The 23800-nt window shown below is 41.1% G+C and overlaps 1 protein-coding gene across 1 annotated transcript in view; it reads right to left on the bottom strand.

Moving 5' to 3' along the window:
• The window catches only part of BRAP (BRCA1 associated protein), an 87585-nt gene that overhangs the window by 63241 nt on the left and 544 nt on the right, over window positions 1-23800 (bottom strand). The window contains exons 2-3 of the mRNA XM_073626253.1: window positions 7348-7509; window positions 2076-2241 (exon numbers count right to left, since the gene is read on the bottom strand). Coding sequence (XP_073482354.1) covers window positions 2076-2241; window positions 7348-7509 — 328 coding nt within the window. The remainder of the gene's footprint in view (window positions 1-2075; window positions 2242-7347; window positions 7510-23800) is intronic.

Here is a 23800-nt window from a genome sequence, read left to right on the forward strand (position 1 = left end):
AATAGTTTGTCTGGACCAAGCTGGTCCAAACAAACTATTTGCTTCACAAACACATGCAGTGTTTGTTAGTGTTGTATGAATTCTATGTAGCCTCAGCTACATATAGTATACAGTGATGTGTACAAAGCTTTCTCTGATTGGCTGAGGCAAACAGATTAGGTCACGATATCTGAACTCAGCCAACTAGAAGCTTTGTATTAGTTTAATACAAAGCTTTCTGTGAACGGCTGAGCAGCCTGACTTGATTTTGTTCCGGGATCTGGAAAGATAGTGTTAGATAGATAGTGTTCCCCATACTGGAAACCAGCGCTGTATACCACACATAGTCGAGGCTACATACAGCCACTGCATGTGTTAGTGAAGTAAGTAGTTTGCTTGGCCCAACTTGGTCCAAACGTAGTATTTAAACTGCACAAAAAAAAAAAAAATCGATCAGCATAAGAGTATGCTCAGCAAGGGGAACCGTGCTGAAGAAAATTAATATACAGTCTACTAAAGAGGAGTTAACGCCCCACTCTGGGCAAACTTTTATTTTTTTAATTTTTTTTAAGTTTTTTGGATAGAATGGGGAAAACATAGAAAATCTTCCAACTGTTTTCTGTTTATCACTGGGGAGATTTTTTTTTTTTTTTTTTTTTGTCACAAAAAAAAAAAAAAAAAATAAGATAGGAAAACACTCCAGCAAGGGCAAAAACAGCAGAAAAACAAACCTTTGTTACCAGAGTAGAAAACAGAGAACTGTTTGGGCTTTTGTCACTACAGTGACTATTTCCCTTCAGCACCTGTCCCAGTGCCAAAAATTCAACAAATTTTAATCTTTTTGTAGTCCAGTCCAGATCTGTACAGTAATTTGGCATGAAAAGCTGTCTTTATACAGTATATTTTATGGCTTTTGAGAAATTTTTACATGTGCTTGCAGTTCAGCTTTCAGCATACTGAAAAAAAGTCCATGAACCACCACCGCTATAATTAGTACCATGACCTCAACTTTTTAAAACCTATTACATGTACACAAAATACTGCCTGAACGCAGCACTGATATCAACAGAAATTTGAGAGTGCAGAGTTCCAGAAACAGGATGGGGTCGATTTACTAAAACTGGAGTGCGCAAAATCTGGGTACAGCTCTGCATAGAAACCAGTCAGCTTCTAGTTTTATTTTTTGTCAAAGCTTTTTCAACAAGCTGAATTAGAAGCCGATTGGCTACCACGCACTGCTGCACCAAATTTTGCACGTTCCAGCTTTAGTAAATTTACGTACTTTTTCTTAAAGTGGTTGTAACGGCTCCAGGTTTTTTACCTTAATGCATTATACGCATGAAGGAAAAAAAAACAACAAAAAAAAAATCTTCTTTGTGCAGTAGCCCCCCAAAATACTCACCTGAACCCCATCGCGATCCAGCGATGTGCACGTGAGCTTCGGCTCCCCAGAGACACCCCTCATCATTAACTGAGACAGCAGCAGGAACCATTAGCTCCTGCTGCTGTCAATCACAGCCAGTGAGCGAATAAAAAGAGGGGCGGGGCCGAGCCATAGTTCTGTGTGTGAATGGACACAGAGCAGCGGCTTGGGTGCCCCCTTTGCAAGCTGCTTGCTCTGGGGGGGGCAGGAGCATCAGTGCTGGCGGGGACCAGAAAAGAGGAGGATCGGGGCTACCTACTACATAGAGCAGGTAAGTATAACATGTTTTTTAAAATAACAAATAAATAATTGCCTTTACTATCACTTTAAAAGCCCAACACCAGGCAGGACGGAAATTAATCTCTCCAATGGGGACACAGACCAAAAGCACACTTAGTGGTGTAGGGATTGGTTACACCTGCAAACAATTGTTTATCGAATCCCCATTTCTTGTATCAGTTTCAGAGAGATAGAAAGTGCAAGATTTTCCCTAATTGGGGTATTAGATAAATTAAAACCTGATAGAAATTATGACTCTTCCTTACTTCCTTACTAAAAAAAAAAAAAAAAAAAAAAGGAAGAAGATTTTGTCAGTTAGGCTTTCTGTAGATGCTTAGTTTTTCAAAACATAGCTTCATTTTATTCTGGACAAAACTACTATTGTGTTGCCTACTTTGTTTTGTAGAGATGCATAATGCCATGCACTATTTCCACCGAGGGGTTCCCACTGAAGAAAGTGATCTGCTCAGGCAGCTGTTTTGAGGGAGAATCAGGAGCTGTTTTGTTAGTGGTTACAGATGAATCTTCTGAAATCTCTGGATCTGAGCCCTTTGGTGCATCTAACGTAGATAGAAATTAAGAGTTTAATGTTTTATAAAATTATATTCAAACTACATTAAAAAAAAAAAAAAAAAAAAAAAAAAAAAAAGTATGAATTCTAAATATTTTCCTTAATTAAGAGTGTACACATCCCTATAATAAAAAGACAAAAGAAAAGTATGGCACTTCTAAAAAAGTACATACACCGTCCTCTCCAACTATTTCTGTTAAAATGAAATTTTTTGTAACATTCATATATTAATACCAAATAAAAAAAAAAAAAAAAACTGATCCTTTTGAAAATTTTACATTATTACCTTCACATCTAATCCATTATATTATAATTATATATATATATATATCTTTCTACGTGAAATACACTCTGATCAAAAAATACATCAATAACATCAAAAAATAAACAGCATCAGCATATAAATAGAAGATTGAAAGATGGTAAATTCTCAACGCATTTCACAGGCCAAGGGTCTACTTCCTTAGGAGGACACAGAGGAGGATACATGCCTAATACTGTGTAAAATTACAGCAAATATATTAAAATCATTGCTGCCATTCATGCATGTAAGAATATCTGAAAGATTGTGCAGTTGAGTTACCCTATTTCAATGTATAACCTGTACCTCGTTCTTTGGGTATGCTCTACACTTTACAACTGTTTGTATCTTATTTTATGCACAATAATTTTTATTTATTTTTTTTAATCTGAAAAAATGAGAATGAGAATATCTGAAAGGAGGGATAGCAGGAAATCATTGACAAAGAGTACCATGTGACAGGACAGCAGTAAACTAAAAATGGGTAAGTATACACATCAGTTTTACACAGGGTAGGCAGAATAGGTATATGGTTTAAATATTCCGCACTTACCAAAAAAAAAAGTAACATGAACGTGAATAACAAAAAATTAAATTTGTAAAAAAATATATATAAACGCAACTATATTTATTAAAAAATGTGATAAATTTGGGAAAAAAAAAAAAAAAAATTTCCAATAAAGAGATTATATATATATATATATATATATTTCTATCAAACCCAAACAACATACGGTGCAATTGATATAAACCTTATAATATTATTCCAACACTCAGTAATAATCAATTAATAAAACTAATCAAATAATCAGACTGCCAGCTGATGCGTGGGGACGTCACAAAAAGTCTCTCCAACCGACGCGTTTCCCTGTGTCTATCGATTTCTTTGCTGTTTTTGTGCACAACTTGGAATAAAGCAACCATTTCTACTGCACTATGAAGTTTCCTCTTTTCTAAACCTTTTACATACTGGAGAAACACAAGACTAAACGATTGGAAGCTTTGGAATCTTTTAATCATCCTTTCTGTCTGTGGCGGAGGAGAGTGGCTAATGTTTGGAGCAGATCGAGTGGAATACTACAGGTGATCATTGTGTATATCAGGCTTGTCTGACCCTTATAATCTGGGGTCCATCTTGTCCGGTAAGAGGCCATCTGGCTTTATATTTCTCTGGGATAATAAAAACATCCATTAGTTGATATTGCAGATATCAAGGCGCTGCATCAGAAGTTTATATGAACATTTTTCATTATTTGATCCACGGCTTTGTCTTTGGGACTTTCAGATAATACAGTATAATCACGTTTATTTGATTATTCTTATTAATTATTACTGAGTGTTGGAATATTATTATAAGGTTTATATCAATTACACCGTATGTTGTTTGGGTTTGCGCATTACATACACACACACGCGCAGTATAGGTAGCAGGAGGGGGGAGGGAGCATTTTTACATGTTGGTGTTAGGCTGGAATTCCAATTAAAGGATTTCAGTAAACTGAGTAATTATAACAGGACCACTGGCATATAGGCATTCTAGAAGACTACAAAGCTAACTAGTCCATCATCTAAATAACATTGGTCTTCTTTTCTGAATACATTTAGGATCATTTATCATGGCCGAATAACAAAGACTGAATTGCCCCGATCGATAATCAAAATGTTCCATTCTGACAATTGAAACAGTAGTAAAAGTCTGAATGTTGCCAGTTTGTATTTGACACCAGCTGATAAAACTAAGTGGAGTTGACAAACAAAATATTTTAATGAGAATTTCAGCTTGCATTCCAAACAAGGCAACATTTAATTGACAAATGAAAAACTATCCATGAGCCTTAGGGTCCTTTCACACGGGACGGATACGTGATGATCCGCCCCGTGAACATCCGCTTGCTCAGCGGGGATCGCTCCGTGGATCCCCACTGAGCAGGCAGATGACAGGTCCCTCGCTGCACACTGTGCAGCGAGGGACCTGTCAGAGTGCCGCTCTCCCCTATGGGGGATCGGATGATAGCGGACCGTAGAGTCCGTCGTCACCCGATCCAATCACGGATGGAAAAGTAGGTTTTTCCTCTGTGACACTTTTTCGGATCAGAGCGGGTCGGATGTCAGCGGACATGTCACCGCTGACATCCGACGCTCCATAGAGGTCTATGGAGGGTCCGTTCAGGTCCGCCTAAAAAACTGACAGGCAGACCTGAACGGATCGTTCATGTGAAAGAGGCCTAAATCTTAAGACAATAAACTCACGTTTCTTCTTAAAAAGTGTATGGCTGGGCAAAATTTAAAACAAAAAAAGTAAATCTCTACAATACATGCACACTTCCCCATGTTTTTGCTCTTTAAAGCGGTTGTATACCCGCTGAAATTTTTTTTTTTTACCCCTGTAAAGCAAAAGGCATAATGAGCTAGTATGCACCGCATACTAGCTCATTATGAAATACTTACCTTAGAACGAGGCGTCGGTATCTTACCTGGTCCACGCCGAGGTAGCTGACATGTTGCCTCGGCGTGTCTTCCGGTATCGCGGCTCCAGCGCGGTGAGTGGCTGGAGCCGCTATGTCATCACTCCCGGCAAGGTCCGGCAGTTGCCGGGCCTTCAGCTGAGAATCCCCTGTGCGCATGCGCCGCTGCAGTCAGCGGCTCATAGCAAGGGGAATATCTCCTAAACCATAAAGGTTTAGGAGATTTTTTTTTTTACCTACAGGTAAGCCTTATTATAGGCTTACCTGTAGGTAAAAGTTAAAAAAAAGACTATACAACCGCTTTAAAAGTGTGGCAAGTACAGAAGAATACATGTTCTTGTTTAAGTTTAAAAAAAAAAAAAATCTGCCTGTGCTGCAGTAAAATCCCAAGCAGTGTTCTCAGCCCTGCCTGAGTAGTCCCTTCTGGGCTACAGAACAACTCGCCTATTCTCATCTTCATATAATAAAGGGATGGTGGTCTGTAGTTCAGAAGGACTTCTCAGACTGGGCTGACAACAATGCTTGGGATGGCAGTGCACCAAACGCAGATTTGTCAGCTCAAAAAGAACGTTATTAAGTCAGAATAGTACTAAATATGATTTTTTTTTTAATTATGCCCAGACATGCACTAAGTAAACCGCTTCAGCACACAACTGCTGAACGAACAAGTACTGGTGAGACAGGAGGTGGTTTAATCCAGCTTCATTATAATATATATATATATATATATATATATATATATATATATATATATATATATATATATATATACCAATTCATTATTGAACCCTACGGACTAAGACTGGGATGCCAATAAATTTAATGTACATATATTTAATATATATGCAGAGCGTTGCCCTGCAAGGGTCTAGAAGGAGGTTGTGACCCAGAATTCTCAACCGGACGGGTTGAAGGGCTCCAGGGAGCTTGTAACATCAAGGAGAGGAAACTGGCCTTTCAGTTTGCTCAGTGTTTTTTAAAGTTCGTTTTGGGGCCTGGAGATTTCAAAGTGATCTGGGTGGGATGAAATCTCCAATCCTGGGTCCAGGTATTCAGAACAGCCAGCATACTGATTGGTCAGGTGTGTGCTGGGCTTTTAGTAGTAACCTGACCATGGTTCTGGACTTCACCCCGGCAGACAGGAAGTCTGGCCCAGGAGTGCTCCATGTGGGAGCCTGGGCAGCAAGAGGGTGCTAGCTGTGTGCACAGTCTGTAGGAGACAGACAAGGGCCTGGAGTGTAAGGCCAGAGCTGCAAGTGAGAGCCAACTAGGCTGAATGTCGTTTTTGTTGATGTGAAAAGGAATGCAGAAAACCCATGCAAGGGAAACCTCTCTTAATAAAAACGGGCAAAGAAAGCACTAAAAAAAAAAAAAAAAAAAAAAAACAACAGCGAGTGGCGGTGTCCTTAACCTCCCTGACGGTAATCCCGAGTGTGGCTTGGCGTTAAATTTCAGCACCATTAGCGGTAACCCCGACCCACACTCGGGATTGCATTGCAGGATCCTGGTGCGGTATACTTACCTTGTCCCCAGGATCCTGCGATGTCCCCCCGCGCTGTCTGCGGGCTGTGTCCTCCTCCGAAGCCTCTCTGTGCCAGGCTCCATTCCCTGTGAGTGTCGCGATGCACGGGGGCGGAGCCTGGCGGCAAATTTAAAAGAATGTAAAAATCATAACACATACAGTACTGTAAAGTGTCCCTTTACATCAAAAGTGGCTTTAGACCAGCTAGAAAACAACGATAGTAAATTAGAACACTTGCAGAATTGAGCGATAGTGAATCGTGGGGAAATTTATTTTATCATTATATTATTTTTTTAAATTATTTATACTTATTATATTATAATTTATGATGTGTTTCAAAACGTCATCATACCCGGGATATCTACTAGACTCTTGGTGGACAGATTTAAGTGTGTTATTGTTAAGAATTACAGGCCTACAATATAAAAACGCCAAATTTCCATGCTAATAATCATACTGCCTGGCTGGTAGGCTAATTCCGTGGCTTCAATACTCCGTGTCTCTGATTAAAGACAAGAATGCAGATCGGGATATTCAAACGGCATGATTAGCATGCTTGTTCCAGGTCAATGACTACAGAATACTAAAACCACCGTGTCAGAAAGTAATTTTTTTTTTCTACTTGCCAGACAAGTATACTTTTTTTTTTTTATTTATTTATTTATTTTTAAGAAGAGGCCTGCTATGGAAGCTTCCACGTTTCTACGACAACAGATTACCATTAAGAATGGACTAACATATTATTCTCACCTACAAAAGGGCTCTATCGAAATGTGAATATGTATCAGTCTACATGGCATTATTCACCTGTATTTGGACCTATGGTTTCTATTATCACGTCAGTCATTTCCCTTCTCCCAATGTGCTGATGCAGAATTGCTGTCTTTTCCACAGGCGTCTTTCCATCCAAGTAGCCTGCAGCAGCATGTAACGTCTTCTCTTTAATTTCCTCATCAGACATCTCCGTGGCTAGGCAGGAACATAAATATTAATGTGTTGTGGTTTACAGGTAAGGCAGAAAACAATAGCACACGCAGCAATGGACTAACCTCCCTGTGAATATGAAAAAAAATATATATATCAATGCATTCAGCAACTCAAAGTAATTGGATTTTGTACGCCACTGAATAGATAGTTCAGCTTATCATAAACCATTGACTATGAAATACAGTACTGTGCCCCACTTAAAAGGGAAAGACATGGCCATACTACTTACTTGAAAATGTCTGATGTGTGTCATCACTTATTTAGAAGACCTGATACAGTTTTGGCATGTTGTTAGGCCTCATGTACACTGCTGCTGCTAAACAGACGTTTAGGAGCAGTTGGTCATTTTTTTTCAACTGCTCCTGAACTTTCCTCTATGTTATCTTATCGGTACATGTACACAAGGTCGTTTACAGTCGTTTCTAGGCAGTTGAGTTTAGAGGCATTTTGTGGAACGCAAAAAAATGCATTCAGAAGCTGAGTTTACAGGCATTTCAAGCGCCAAACGCTTCTAAACGCGGTAATTCGCGTTTAGTCATGTTTTGTTTACAGGCGTTTTTCATTTTTGCCCATTTACATCGTTTTTTTTTTTTAAACGCGGCATAACGGACGTTTTAAACGTGGGTTACTATCTGTCAAGTTAAATAGTACAGGAGAGGGTGTAAAAACGTCCCATGTACATGAAGCCCAATGCCCTGTACACACGATCGGGCATTGCGACAACAAAACCGTGGATTTTTTTCCGACGGATGTTGGCTCAAACTTGTCTTGCATACACATGGTCACACAAATGTTGGTCGGATGTTCCGAGCGTCAAGAACGCGGTGACGTACAACGGGACTATAACAAGGAAGTTCAATAGCCAGTGCGCCACCCTTTGGGCTCCTTCTGCTAATCTCGTGTTTATCTCGTGTTAGTAGAAGTTTGGTGAGAGACTATTCGCGCTTTTCAGCCTCGTGCTTTTCAGTTCGTTACTGCTCTTCAGTTTGTGCTTGTGGGTTCGTATCTGTTCTTCAGTGCGTGTTGTCAGTTCGTTACTGTCTTTCAGCGCGTTCCATTCGCATCTGTTTTTCAGTGCGTTCTTGTCCGCACGTTTCTGATTTTCAGATTGTTCTTCTCAGGTTCTGATTTTCAGTGCATTCTGTTAGTTCGTTCTGACCAGCTGACCGTTTTCAAGCCATGCTGCGGGTACGTACTCGTCGTAGAGTTCGTGCTGTGCAAGGGCTTGATGTTGGAGTCTATGAACAGGGCGAGGAGGAGTTCATGGACCAAGAATTGGTTGCAAAGTGGATTTGCCTTTAGTAAATATCCCCATTGTCACTGTAAACTACACCAACTTACTCCAAAAACTGGTATTGAGCATTGAAAGAAGCCACACATTGTTGAGTATAAAACATTTTACTCCGTGCACACTCACATGTGCATTAGAAAAAGGTTTTTTTTTTTTTTTTTTACCAAACCAACATTTTTATGTGCGACAGTAGAAATATCCTTTTTTTGATTAAGCAGGCATGTTTAAAACCATAACATACACAACTCAGGAACTTACAAAGTTCAACTTTGATAAATTGAAGGCAATAATGTGACATTAGTATGTCAAAACTGTGTTGATGTTGCCTTCATCAGATGGGGTGATGTCACCCCTTTAAAAGCCAAATTTTGAAGACGCACACAAATTGGGAGTCAAAAAATGTGGATTTCACTCCTGATCCCATGCCTAATGTCAACATGTGCTAGCTCCCTTCATGGGGGATCAATCCCTTCCTCTCATCTACTTTAGTTGCGAGCAAAGGGTTGCACCCACCAAACACGTACATTGATATCCTGTGATGTCAGATAGCAGATGTTGACACACATGCATCTTCAAATATTGGTTTTAAAATTAAAATTACTTTTTTTAAATTAAAAAATATAACGACAATCTGTAAAACTTTTTTGGGTGTTTTATATTCTGACTAAAACATCAATGATGTTGAGTCTTTTTTTCAACATCGTTGATGTTTTCCTTTATCTTCTCTAATTCCCGATTGCACACCATGATCTCCCCGATGAGGATCTGTGCACTTGCACTGTTGAAATGAGTTTGTTCTTCCACAACATCCACATCACCTAAAATAAAAAAAAACACACCATGTATTATAAATATGCAGGCAAACATCTATTACCTGAAGCTGTGGTCTCAGACACTGACCTGTTTTTGTCACTATTTTGCCCAATTCCTGAACCTCTCCTCCCTCCACATCTTCTTCAGGGTGCGTAGGGATTTCCCCTTCTTTAGGAGGTGTGGTGTTCTTGGTGTCCTCAGATGTCCCGAGTCTTTTCTCCCCTATGTGAATAAAAAATAAGGTACACTTAGCACACAGATATTTGAGGCAAGAAATAGGAATATGAAACATGGAAGTGTCGTACAATTGTCTGTTTTGGCAGAGTTGCAAGCTGAAAACATGTTTTTCTTCCCCTTTCTAAAGCCGGAATACTTACCTTTTTTGTTATTAAAGTTTCACAGATGGAGAGACCCTTAGTATCCGCTGGAGCACCTGCGTGGGACACCCTAAAAAGGGTGTTCTGGTGTCCCACATTAGTTCTCCTGCGTCCAGATGTGTAAACAGCTGCTGAGCGTCCTCTTCTTACACTGAATCAAGTTTGCATTTCATTCTAGTTACAAACCCATCTAGACAACAATGTACTAAACTTCTTTTCATACAAATAGGCCTGAACTAGAGCTGCAACTAACGATTATTTTCATAATTGATTAGTTGGCCGATTATTGTTTCGATTAATCGGTTAATAACATCAAAAAGAGTGTGGTGTATAATTTAGTTAATATGTAAAGTTTAAAAAAAAGGCAATTTATTCTTGAATATCTCTATGCAGTGGTAAATATAAATAACCAACTATATGGTTAGGGAGCAAAATATTTAATCCACTCTGAGAAGAACAGACAGAAGAAATATACTCTATATATTATTAGAAGAGATATACTGTATTCTATTAGATGAGAGATATACTGTATATACTATTAGATGAGATATATACTGTATATACTATTAGAGGATATATACTGTGTATACTATTAAAAGGTGAATCTGGTAAATATCATCAGACTCAGAGATCAAATTTTTTTATAAAAAAAAAAAAAAAAAAAAACACACAACAAAAAAAACAATGTCTTCCTTCAAAAGAAAATTCATTTAAGAACATTCGATTTTCTAATCGTTAGTGGGGTCAAATCGACGTTCATTTTCAACCACAGTGACGGGAAAATTTGGAAATAGAAAACTTCTTGGTCAAAGGAATTTTCAGCATATGTGGTTTTCGTTCAGAAATTACAAAGATTTAAAAAAAACAGAATGTTAAAAACAAGTGAAAATTTCAAACATTCTTTCATTCAGCAAATGTACAAAGATTTTTCGTCTGAATATTCTCATCTGAAAATTGATCCGTGTGGCCAGCACAAGGCTCGGTACACACCTATGCAGTTTGCTTTTGATCTGTTTATGCAGTGATTTTTGATGTGTGTTTTGATTTTGCTGTGATTTGCGTTTTTGCATTCTTTTTGGTCAATTTGTTGTTGGGCAGATTAAAAAACACAAATTGCTGCAAAAACGCATTACATGCTTTTCTGCAGCTTCTCCATTGAAGTATATTGAACCAAATAAGCACCGTTTTGTGTTAAAAAAAAGTCCCTGCACCTTTCCAAAAACGCAGCGGCTGAAAAAAGCAGATGTGAACGTGTCCCATAGGAAACCATGTAAATGAACTGTAGTGCGTTTCTGCAAAAAGCACCAAAAAACACATAGATGAGAACCAGGTCTAAGACATCTAGTAACATGATGGGGTTAAAAAAAAAAACGAAAATTAGCCCTTTATAGTACAAAAAAAAAAAAAGCAGATAATCACTACTGTAAGGGGTTCATTTTTTTATAGTAGACCTGTGAAAGTAATATTTACAGTAGTGATTATTTGCTCTTTTTGTACTATAAAGGGCTCATTTTAGTTTTTTTTTAATCCCATTATGTTACTGGCCGATTAATCAATTATGAAAATAGTAATCAATTAATTTCATAATCGATTAGTTGTTTCAGCCCTAGCCTGAACAAATGTAGTTACCTGCATCTGCCAAAAACATTGTATTAGTGGGCGAACGAACAATGTTTACTACGAGCGATTACTGTCCCCACGCCATTTTAAAATGTACAACAGTAAAGAAATCACATGGAGCAGCATGCAAGTAATAATAATAATAATAATAATAATAATAATAGGAACACACAACAAAATACTTACTTTCTTGCAGCACTCTCTTGATCTTTCTGTACTGATCCTGCTCACTCAATTTGAGGTCCGAGTTTCCTCAATTGCTCCTTGGATCGTCGTACCCCAAAATTCTTCTGCAGACTTCTCACAACTTTAGTCATGATCTTCGCCTTTCTCACATTTGGGTTGCTGTACGGTCCATACTTTCCATCATAGTCAGCCCTCTTCAAGACATCCATCTCTACAAAGGACATTGTCGTCGCTTTTGTCGTCCTCCTCGTTGCTGATATTATCATGCACCTGTTGTCTCTCCGCCATGTGCTCTCCCACTGCGCCGAAAGAGAAGGGGTGGGCAATATACTAGAAAGAAGGTCAGGGCGGAGTTTCATGCCTGCGCAGTGTGGATAAAAAATAACACGCGTGCGTCATGTATACGATCTGTGAGTGGTGGATGGAGTAGCGTAATTGCCGACCGTGCAAACAAAGGTACCATTTTAACTTGGCGCATCAGTAGTTAGTGGCATATACTGCTTAAAGATTCAGGCCTATATTGGGACAAGATTAGGAGAGTTTAGCCTGACAGGGTTTGTCTTGTGTTGTGTCTTGCAGATAAAATGGATACATTTAATGACCATGACTTCCTCCCCAACTTCATTGATAAGTACTGAGAGCTGCCCTGTCTGTGGCAAGTGAAACACCAATTTTATAACAACAAAATAAAGAGGAAGGCAGCACTGGATCAACTGTTGGAATTGGTGAAGCCGGTGATTCCCACGGCAGACATCACCTATTTGAAGTGCAAAATTGGTGGCCTGAGGATCACATATAATAGGGAGCACAAAATGGTCCAACATTCCATGAGATCAGGAGCAGCAGCAGATGACATATGTCCCCAGGCTCTGGTACTACGACAGACTGTGGTTTTTGTCAGACCAGACTGAACCCAGGCCATCATTCTCAACCCTTCCTTCCACCTCAGATGAGGCTTCCGACGTACAACCTGGGCCTTCCACCCAGGAAGAAGATGTGGAGGAGCCCAGCTTGAGCCAGGTATAGCATTGTTCAACATATTTCTTGTCAAAAATGTAATGATGTTAACTAGATGCTATTACTGATCACTAATTTCTGATTTAACAAAGTGGTTTACATATCAATAGACAATAGTACCCAAAAATGATTGGGACAAGAATGAAAATGGCTGAGGTCAGAATGATAGTTTTTTTTATTTGTTAACATTCAATTTGCAACAGTCATGAGCTCTAAATTGTGTGTGATTGATGACCAAAAAACTAAAACTATGTACCATTTTCATACACAGAAAAGTCTCAGCCAGGAGGAGGCCATGGAAAGTGGCAGCCAGGAGGTGGCGGGGGAAAGTGACAGCCAGGAGGTGGCCATGCCCATTAGCCTGACCGAATCCCAGGTTCCTCCCCTCCGCCTTACAACAAAAAGGCCCAGGAAGGGGAGGAAGGTGGAGGAGTCAGCGGCTGCTTTGATTCAGCAGGCTACTGCGGTACTCACAAAACACCCCTAACGTCCAGGAGGCCTTTGCGTGTATGACAGCCAGCAAAATGCAAGTAATGTAGGAAAGCCAAAGCCTCATCTGTGAGGAGGTCATATTTCAGGCCCTAAATATAGGGGTGAGGGGCCAACTCACCAATAAAAGTCACATATGTGACTTGGATCATTCTCCTCCTCCACCTCCTGCAACACCTCCAATACCACAGCCATAGCCTGGAAGGAAGCGTGCAAGGAAGTCTTGAGAGCGATGGCCTGGGTTCGGTCTGGTTGGCAAAAGACGCAGGCTGTGGTAAGACCACAGCCTCGGAACATATATGTCATCTGCTGCTGCTCCCGATCTCTCAGAGTCCTGGACAGGATTGTGCTCCGTATTAAATGGACTCCTCAGGCTACCAATTTTGCCTGTCAAATAATTGATGTCTGCCCTGGGGTACAAAGGCTTCACCTATGTCAACAGTTTATCCAGCATTGCCTTCCTCTTTGTTTCCCTTTACCTTTGGAACATGTTACATGTTACACCCAAAAGAGCTTGGACCTGAATTTCCTATGCACACTCCTTGCGGGGCGCGCTGTGATCACCGAGTCACTGAGACTCAGGTGATAACAGATCCGAGTAAGGGGCCGATCCCGGTCCCTTACCACGTGATCAGCTGTCAGCCAATGACAGCTGATCACATGATGTAGACAAAAGCTCAGTAATCTTTTTTTTCTCCTTACGCTGACAGCGTGAGGAGAAAAAAAAAGCCGAACACCGGCTTACGTGCAAGGGACATCGGTCCTGAAGAGGAAGAAGCAATTCTTCCCCTAATAAATTTGTAATTTTTTTGGGAGAAATACTTGGCTATGTGTTTTAGTTCAAAAAGGACAGTTTGTTTTCGAGTAGGCAGGTACTTTTTAAAAATACAATGTCAAATTAACAAGGGACACCAACACCAACCAACCTCTTTTGATGTTAAAAAACACAAGATAATAATGGTGTTGTGGTAACTTGACACACAAAACTAAAAATATTATGGAGATCACTATAAAAAAAAAAAAATTTCGGGAGATCTTGAGAAAAAAAAAAATAAAAGTAGATCACTATAAAAAAAAAACAAATAAACAAACATTATTCTGGAGATCTGGCGAAAAACAAAAACAAAAAAAAACAAACATTCAGGAGATCACAAGAAATAATAAGAAAAATCAGTTTGTCAGAACTCTGTGTGAATATCAGCAGCAAAGCAACTTCATTATTCTAGCATTATAAAGAAGAGAATGCGCTGCATTGAAAGATTAAACAATTTGCAGCGTGACGAATGTGCCATCTCCATTACGAACGCTAGTTTTACAAGACCGAGCACTTCCGTCTCGTAATTGATTCAGAGCATGCATGGAATTTTGTGCTACAGACTTGTGTACACACGCTCGGAATTTCCAACAACAACATTTTTTGTCGGAAAATTTGAGAACCTGCTCTCAAACATTTGTTGTCGAAAATTCCAACAGCAAATGTCCGATGGAGCATACACATGGTCGGACTTTCCGACAGCAAGCTCACGTCGAACATTTCCCATCAGAAATTCCGACCGTGTGTATGCGGCTTTAGAGTTCAGCTATGGGCTAAATAGATAAAAACAGCCCTTTGATGAGTGAATATTTATGGAAACGCTAGATACAGCAATGTTGTACTAAAATGTACCATGTCATGTCAGATAATAAACTATGTTCTGTTGTATTTTTTATGCCAAGCTAAAGCTCTCCTTGTACTTTCCTGCAAAAGCAATGCCTAAATCTAGTTCTTAAGGGCCCTTTCACACTGGGGCGGTTTGCAGGCGCTATTGCGCTAATAATAGCGCCTGCAAACCGACCGAAAGTGCCGCTGCTTTGTATCCAGTGTGAAAGCCCCGAGGGCTTTCACACTGGAGCGGTGCGTTAGCAGGACGGGAAAAAAAGTCCTGCTAGCAGCATCTTTGGAGTGGTGAAGGAGCAGAGTGTATACCGCTCCTGCCCATTGAAATCAATGGGACAGCGTGGCTATACCGCCGGCAAGCGCCTCTGCAGAGGCGCTTTGCGGTGGTTTTTAACCCTTTCTCGGCCGCTAGCGGGGCGGTTTTACCGACGGTAAAGCGCCGCTTACAATAGCGGCGCTTTACCGCCGGCGCCGCCCCCCGCCCCAGTGTGAAAGGGCCCTAAGGGCATGGCTTAAAGGCCAAGTTCACCTTTGGAACATGTTACATGTTTCACCCAAAAGAGCTTGGACCTGAATTTCCGTGAGGCCGTCATACGACGGCCTCCCCTATGCACGCGCCCTGCAGGGCGCGTGCTGTGATCACCGAGTGACTGAGACTCAGGTCATCACAGATCCGAGTAAGGAGCCGATCCCGGTCCCTTACCACGTGATCAGCTGTCAGCCAATGACAGCTGATCACATGATGTAAACAAAAGCTCCATATTTGTTTTTTTTTTCTCCTTACACTGACAGCGTGAGGAGAAAAAAAAAATGCCTTATGTGCAAGGGACATCGGTCCCGAAGAGGTAGAGGCAATTCTGCCTCATCTGTGCCACCAGTACCCCCTGCCAGTGCCACCTATCAATGCCCACAAGTGCCACCTATCAATGCCCACCAGTGGTGCCACTCAGTGCGACCTAGCAGTGCTGCCTATCAGTGTAAACAACCAGTGCCGATCAGTGCCCATTATTGCCACCCATCAGTGCCCATCACTGTCACCTCATCAGCATACATCAATGAAAGAGAAAAATTACCTGTTTGCAAAATTTTATAACAAAATATAAAAAAATATATAATTTTTTTTTTTTAAATTCTGTCTTTTTAAATTTTTTCAACAAAAAATAAAAACCGCAGAGGTGATCAAATAACCCCAAAAAATGATAAAAATGTAATTTGGGTACAGTGTTGTATAACCGCGCAATTGTCATTCAAAGTGCATCAACGCTGAAAGCTGAAAATTGGTCCCAGTAAGCAAGTGGTTAAAGCACAACTTCAAAAAGTGGATTTCCGATTGTTTGCATTCTCCTCCCTGCACTGCCACATTTGGCACTTTTTTTGGGGGGGGGCAAGTACCTGGTTTTGACAGGTACCTGCTCTCACTTCCGGGAAGTTCGGCCCCCCGCTCCTTCCCCTGCAGTCTTTTGGGACACATCACAGGTCCCAGAAAACTACAGGACACTTCACAAGGCAGAGCGTTGCTTGCGCAGTAAGAAACTGCCTGTGAAGCCACAAGGTTTTACTTCCCGTTTCCCTTACTAGAAATAAGGGATGAGCTCAGGCGTATTTGCAAGTCCACATGCCCGCCAGAAAGCTGGCACTCCGCAACGCTAATCACAGGTAGTGAGACATTTCCCGGTCTGTGCAGCCGCAGATTGGGAAATGTCTCACTGCCTGTGATTAGTGCTGTGGAGTGTCAGCTTCCTGGCGGGCGTGGACACGCCTGAGCTCATCCTTACTAGAGATGCCGGAACCTGCACTGAAGCCGATTGAATAATTGGCTGGCATGAGGACATCACTGGATCCCTGGACAGGTAAGTGTCCTTACATTAGAAGTCAGCAGCAACAGTACTTGTAGCTGCCGATTTAATTTTTTAAGTCTGAAGCTCATTTAAAACATTTACATAATTTTAACAAGCAGTAAATTTGTTTTAAAACCTCCCTGACCTCTATTGCTGCAGCACAGAGGTACAATTCATCCTCATATTACTCAGCAGAAGTACTAAATTTGTTCTCAGAAGCACAGCTCTCCCCTACCAGCAGTGACTTAGCAGTCTTCCACCCTTCTAATCTCGAAATTAAAAATATAATGACTTAGTATTAAAGAAGACCAGGCTAAAAGGAGTTCAACTTTTGGAACGTTACATGTTCCACCTGTATTTAGGGTGGAACATTTAAGATGTTCCAGCTCTTGCCACCTCTACCCCTGATCCCCGCCTCAGTGTGGCAGCAGGTGGAGAATCTTCTCCCTGCACTCAGTGGCACAATTCAAAAACAGCCTGGCAATGCAGGGCTCTGCTCAGGGGCCACATTATTCATCCATAGTTTCTTGTGAATGAATGAACTACAAGCACTGTCAGCCACAGCGGCAGACGGCTTGTAGTTCTAAATGAACTGTGATGGTGCTGATGAGTACACTTGTAGTTCATTCACAAGCCCTGCAGCTTTCAAACTGACAGCCCGTATGGAGGTACAGGCTGCAGCTGCAGGACTTGTCTGTAGTACACTGACTGCACCCCTGATCACAAAATGTTTTCCAGACTCCCGAGGAAAAAAAATAACAAATGCACTTTTTTGTTCTGCAAAAATATGTGCATTTATTATTTTTTTCTAAAAAGGTGAACTTATCTTTTAAAGCTACTCCCGCCCCTGTTCTAAGAACAAACTAACTATCCCGTAGAAGAAAAATGTGTATACTTAACTATTCCCTGGGCACTCTGGTCCTGTCTTGTGTTCTCCCCATCGGCGGCTGGTTTCAGTGAAAAGGAGAAATCGCCGGCAACAGCTGCAATGCCTATGTGGTCACATCATCCATAGGCTTACTATGCAGCATTCGTTGTCGGCTGTGTGTTCTCTACTGACTCTGAATCCATAGACATCCTTCCAGAACCACACCCCCTGCACACCCCCTGGGGCGAGCATTGTGATCGATATGTCCTTTGAACACAGCTGATCACAGATTATGGTAAAAAGCCAATCACAGCAGCCCTTTATCATATGATAAGCTGTGTCCAATCACATGTAAACAAGCTTGCCAGTTATCGGCATTCCTGGCGCTGTGCCAGGATGAGGAGAGGATTGCAGCCCCATAAGTGCAAATCAGTGCTGCCTATCAGTGCCCATTAGTACAGCCATATCAATGAAGAAGAAAAATTACTTTTTTGCAAAATTTTATAACAGAAACAAAGAAAGTTTGTTTTCTTTTTTCATAATTTTCGATTAGCAAAAAAAAAAACAAAACAAAAAAAAGCAGTGGCGATTAAATACCACCAAATTTCATATGAGCAGAGAGTTGCATGAGCAGGAAGGGGTGTGAAAGTGCCCAATTTTGAAGTTGTTAACGCGAAATGCAATTTCTGACCAAGTGTCATGTCACACACATATTTAGAGCGTAACATGATCCCTCTTCTCTCTGCTGGCTATTTTAATATTTGAATTTAGTGCAGCCGTGCCTGGCTGCAGCCTCAAAGCTTTGTTATTCAGTCACAGAGAATTGTGGATGAGAAAACTACAAGTCCCATCTGCCACAGTAGCAGGGGGACATTAGTTCTCAGCGAAGCACAAGCACAGTGACATCACTGCATTTGTAATCCATTTATACTTCCTGAAGCTTCATAAAAGGTCTGTACCTCCTACAGACCTGAGCTGGAGAAAGAATCTGCAGAAGCCAGAGCATTGCACCCATGATCCACTGAGCACAGTTGCGAGGAATTGCAGTATCCAATGCAAAAAAAAAGACAAATGTGGACCTCGTGGTCTATGTTCCGCTACTCCTCAGAATTTATTCCATGGGCCTCAGAGAACTCCACCGACGCACCTGTGTAGCCAGAGTGGAATGTATCCCTCTTAATCTCTACATTCCTTACTGCCTTGACCCCTCTATCTCCACTCTCTCTCTTTTTCTCCTTTCCCTTTAAATGCTACAGTGTTACACGATCACCTAAATCACAATCTCTATTTTCTTCAGACCAGAACGGTGGCAAACACAGAGCTTCCCCCTCAGAGAAAACAAAAGCCCTAGCCTACTTGTAATGAGTGGGCACCACTCGTTGAGTAGATAGTGGTGCTCACCTACCCTTAATAAGCCAGGTTAGACACTGTAGGTATACAGGCTTATATACCAAACCAAATCTACCGCAGCTCACAAATGATCTAAACCATGAGACGGTACGACACCAGTGTTGCATGCATGTATATCTCTGTTTATATGATATTGAACGACATATATGTATACTGTACAATTTTTCTATCCAAATTTTTCTATTTCAATAAAATAAGATTGACTTAAAAAAATACAAATGCATATTTTTACTTTCTGCAATAGGAGTATATTTATGCATTTTATTATTTCATTTTTTTTGCAAAAGGTGGAATTCACCTTTAACCCTTTACTGCCACCAACATAGGTCTTACGGTGTTGGCAGCGGGAAGGTTTCACACGAACTCATGTACACTCCACAAGCCAACTGTCTGCTTTCTAATGAGAGTGCTGAATACCCTCTGGATCACGTTCTGTGACCTCCAGAATATGCCCTCTCACCGCTTCGGGGCTCTATTGTCCCACTTGCGGGCCCAGAACTCGCATGGTCGGTGTTGCTGGGTTGGAGGGGAGGGAGACCTGGCTAAAATGAACCAGAAAACAGTGTGTGTCACTTTCCCTGACTCCCAGAACCATGGAAGAAACGAAGCACAATGTCTTATAGAGTAACAAATGGAAAGACAAAATATCCCTTCTAGATGATCAATGTACATTAAAAGGATTTTAATTAACTTTGTTGCAAAGTCCTACCCGTTTCTGCTCTGAAGGAATAGCTCTTTGTTAGATCATGTCTTGTGTCTGACCGATTCTGAATGGGAATTACTTTTTCATTTTTGATTAGCGTATGCACCTGCAGTGAGGAGAGTCACAGGGTCTGCAATCCTTTAATATTTGGATGTGATTAACCCTTTAGAAGAATCTACCCAAAACTGAATATTTTGTTCCGGTGGGTGCCTAAAATCTGATTTGTATCTTAGTGCAGACTTCTGATAAAATCAGTGAGTGAAACACACAAGCAGAAAATTACATATCCGCGGGCATGCTGTACAAAAATGGTGTACGGAACACCTCCAGGATGCCATATCGCATTGAATTATACAGAAAATGTGAGCATTGGTATTGTTTTTTTAAATTTACAATATTTTTTTTTACCCACGAAAGTAGTTACTCATTAAAAATATTATATCACACAAGGGGCCCCTATGTGATATAAGTAAAGTTTTAGAAAGAGTAAAAAAAAAAAAAAAGTTACGCCTAAGCACTAACCCCTTCCCAGTCATAACATTTTTAGCTACGCGCCCTGACAGGAATGCAATGTGCTTGCCGGGGGCCTATGCATGGAAATGTTGCTTGTGATACAAGTTACATACTGCCACACACACTGAAGTCAGAGCAGTAAATTACAGGCCTTATTCAAAGTTAACTTTAAACTGATGACCTGTAGGGGCTTTTAAAATATCACCAGTGGAAAACAGTGGGAAGACAACACTGAATTCAAGGCACTGGTAATTGCCTGATTTTTAAAGCGGTTGTATAGTCCATTTTTTAACTTTTACCTACAGGTAAGCCTATAATAAGGCTTACCTGTAGGTAAAAAAAATATCTCCTAAACCTGTACAGTTTAGGAGATATTCCCCTTGCTATGAGCCGCTGACTGCAGCAGCGCATGCGCACAGGGGATTCTCGGCTGAAGGCCCGGCAGATGCCGGACCTTGCCGGGAAAGAAATCTCCTGCGCGGAAGACACGCCGAAGCAACATGTCAGCTACCTCGGCGTTGACCAGGTAAGATACCGACGCCTCGTTCTAAGGTAGGTATTTCATAATGAGCTAGTATGCAGTGCATACCAGCTCATTATGCCTTTTGCCTTACAGGGGTATAAAAAAAACAAAAAAAAACAACAAAAAACAACAAAAAACAAACAAACAAAACAAAACAAAACAAAACAAAAAACAAAACAAAACAAAACAAAACAAAACAAAACAAAACACAAAAAAAAAAGGTGTCAGCAGGGTATACAACTGCTTTAAAGGTCAGCAGCTACATTGTTTGTAGCTGCTGACTTAAAAAAAAATAAGTTCCTCTTTAAAGGGGTTGTAAATCCCTTTTTTTTTAAAAATAACATGTCATTCTTACCTCCACTGTGCAGTTTGTTTTGCACAGAGTGGCCCTGATCCACCTGTTCTGGGGTTCCCCAGTGGTGCCTCCCCCTATCGGTAAACCCCCTAGGAGAAGCACTCTTCCTGGGGGTTACCATACGGGTGCGCTCCCGAGTCCAGCATTTGCTTCCATAGACACAGAATGCTGGACTCGGACCCGGGCCCTTCATTGGATTTGATTGACAGCAGCGGGAACCAATGGCTGCGCTGCTATCAATCTATCCAATCAAGAGCCGAGACAACGGGCAGAGAGGAAGAGCACGTTTCTGCCGAGGGAACAAACGGGCTCAGGTGAGTAAAACAGGGGGGCAGGTCAGTGTCAGGAGTTTTTTCACCTTAATGCATAGGATACAATAAGGTGAAACAAACACGAGGGTTTAAAACCCCTTTAAGTAGTGGAGAGGTTTACCGCACTCCTCAGCTTGCTTGTATTAAAATAAGTACCACTTTGAATTTAAAAAAAAAAAATGTGGATCTTATGTAGAGCTGCTGAATGATCTTGCCTATACATGGCCAACATTAAAAAGGGGATGTAAGCAAGTTAATTGAAAACACATACTGGTATAAAAAACACTGAAGTTTATTTAATATTGTGCTACTTTTATGGCAGGACATGGTGCCTCTCTATACCAGGCATTAGTAAAAGGAAGGTAACCGACCAGATTCATCCTTCCATTTTTGTTATCATATTTTGTTAGTGGAGTTTACAACCACCTTACAGCAGACCTTCACCCCAAATTGTAATTTATTTTGCACTACCCCTTTTGGGTGGAGCTCCACTTTAATTTGTAGGGAGAAGATTTTTTTTTTTTTTTTTTTTTTTTTGGAGGTGTACTACCACTTTATTACTGGCAGGGGTGCTTACACTGATCATCTTTTATTTAGTCATGCAAAACTTTTATCTCAAAAAGGAAAAAAAAAAAAAAACTGTTTGCTGTAACTGATTATAAAGTGTGAGCTGGAGTTTGGCTTCAGTTTGTTAGTTTTTCTAAATCTCCTAATACAGCCGTGGCCAAAAGTTTTGAGAATGACACAAATAATAATTTTCACAAAGTCTGCTGCTTCAGTTTTTATAATGGTAATAATACATTGCCATGAAAATGAACTTAATCCCATAAAAAAAACATTTCCACTGCATTTGTGAAGAAGGCTTCAGGGCGCCCAAGAAAGTCCAGGGAGCGCCAGGACCGTCTCCTACAGTTGATTCAGCTGCAGGATTAGGGCATCAACAGTGCAGAGCTTGCTCAGGAATTGCGGTAGGCAGGTGTGAATGCATCTGCACACACAGTGAGGAGAAGACTTTTGGAGGATGGCCTGGTGTTAAGAAGGGCAGCAAAGAATTCTCTTCAGGAAAAACATCAGGGACAGACTGATATTCTGCAAAAGGTACAGGGATTGGACTGATGACGACTGATGAGGACTGGGGTAAAGTCACTTTCTCTGAAGATTCTCCTTTCCGATTATTTGGGGCATCCAGAAAAAACCTTGTCTGGAGAAGAAAAGGTGAGCGCTACCATCAGTCCTGTGTCATGCCAACAGTAAAGTATCCTGAGACCATTCATGTGTGGGGTTGCTTCTCAGACAAGGGAGTGGGCTCACTCACAATTGTGCCTAAGAACACAGCCATGATTAAAGAATGGTACAAAAAACATCATCCGAGAGCAACTTCTTCCAACCATCCAAGAACAGTTTGGTGACGAACAATGCCTTTCCCAGCATGATGGAGCACTTTACCATAAGGCAAAAGTGGTAAGTGGCTTGGGGAACAAAACATCGGGTCCATGGCCAGGAAGCTCCCCAGACCTTAATCCCATTGGGAACTTGTCGTCAATCCTCAAGAGGCGGGTAAACCAAAATCCCCTCACAAATTCTGACAATCTCCAAGCATTGATTATGCAAGAATGGGCTGCCATCAGTCAGGATGTGGCCCAGAAGTTGACTGACAGCATGCCAGGGTGAATTACAGAGGTCTTGGAAAAAGAAGGGTCAACACTTCAAATATTGACTCTTTGCATTAACTTTATGTAATTGTCAATAAAAGCCTTTGACACTTATGAAATGCTTGTAATTATACTTCAGTATACCATAGTAACAGCTGACAAAAAGATCTCAAAACACTGAGGCAGCAGACTTTGTGAAAACTAATCTGTGTGTCATTCTCAAAACTTTTGGCCACAGCTGTACATTTAAGAGCCCTTTTACACAGGCTGTCTGATCAGGTCCACCTGTCACTTTTTCATTCACCTATATGGAGCGGCGGATGTCAGTGGTGACAAGTCCGCTGACATCCGCCGCTATCCAAATTGATCCTGTCTGCAAAATCCAGACGGATGGTGGTCCTATTTGCCATCTGTCTAGTGGATCGGATGAAAATGGACAGGCAGTCTGTTTTCACCTGATTTGCCCATAGAGGAGAGTGGGACAGGGGAGCAGCGATGGACCTGTCATCCGCCTGCTCAGCGGAGTGATCCACCTCACTGAGCAAGTGGATTCCAGCCAACGGCAGCACCCATGTGAAAGGGGCCACTCCCATTCCCTCCCCACCCCTCCCCCACAGACTGACAATCCTGCTGTGCCTCCTGTGTTTATT

The sequence above is a fragment of the Aquarana catesbeiana genome, linkage group LG01, assembly GCF_042186555.1.
Source record: "Aquarana catesbeiana isolate 2022-GZ linkage group LG01, ASM4218655v1, whole genome shotgun sequence".
Classification (NCBI taxonomy): Eukaryota; Metazoa; Chordata; class Amphibia; order Anura; family Ranidae; genus Aquarana; species Aquarana catesbeiana.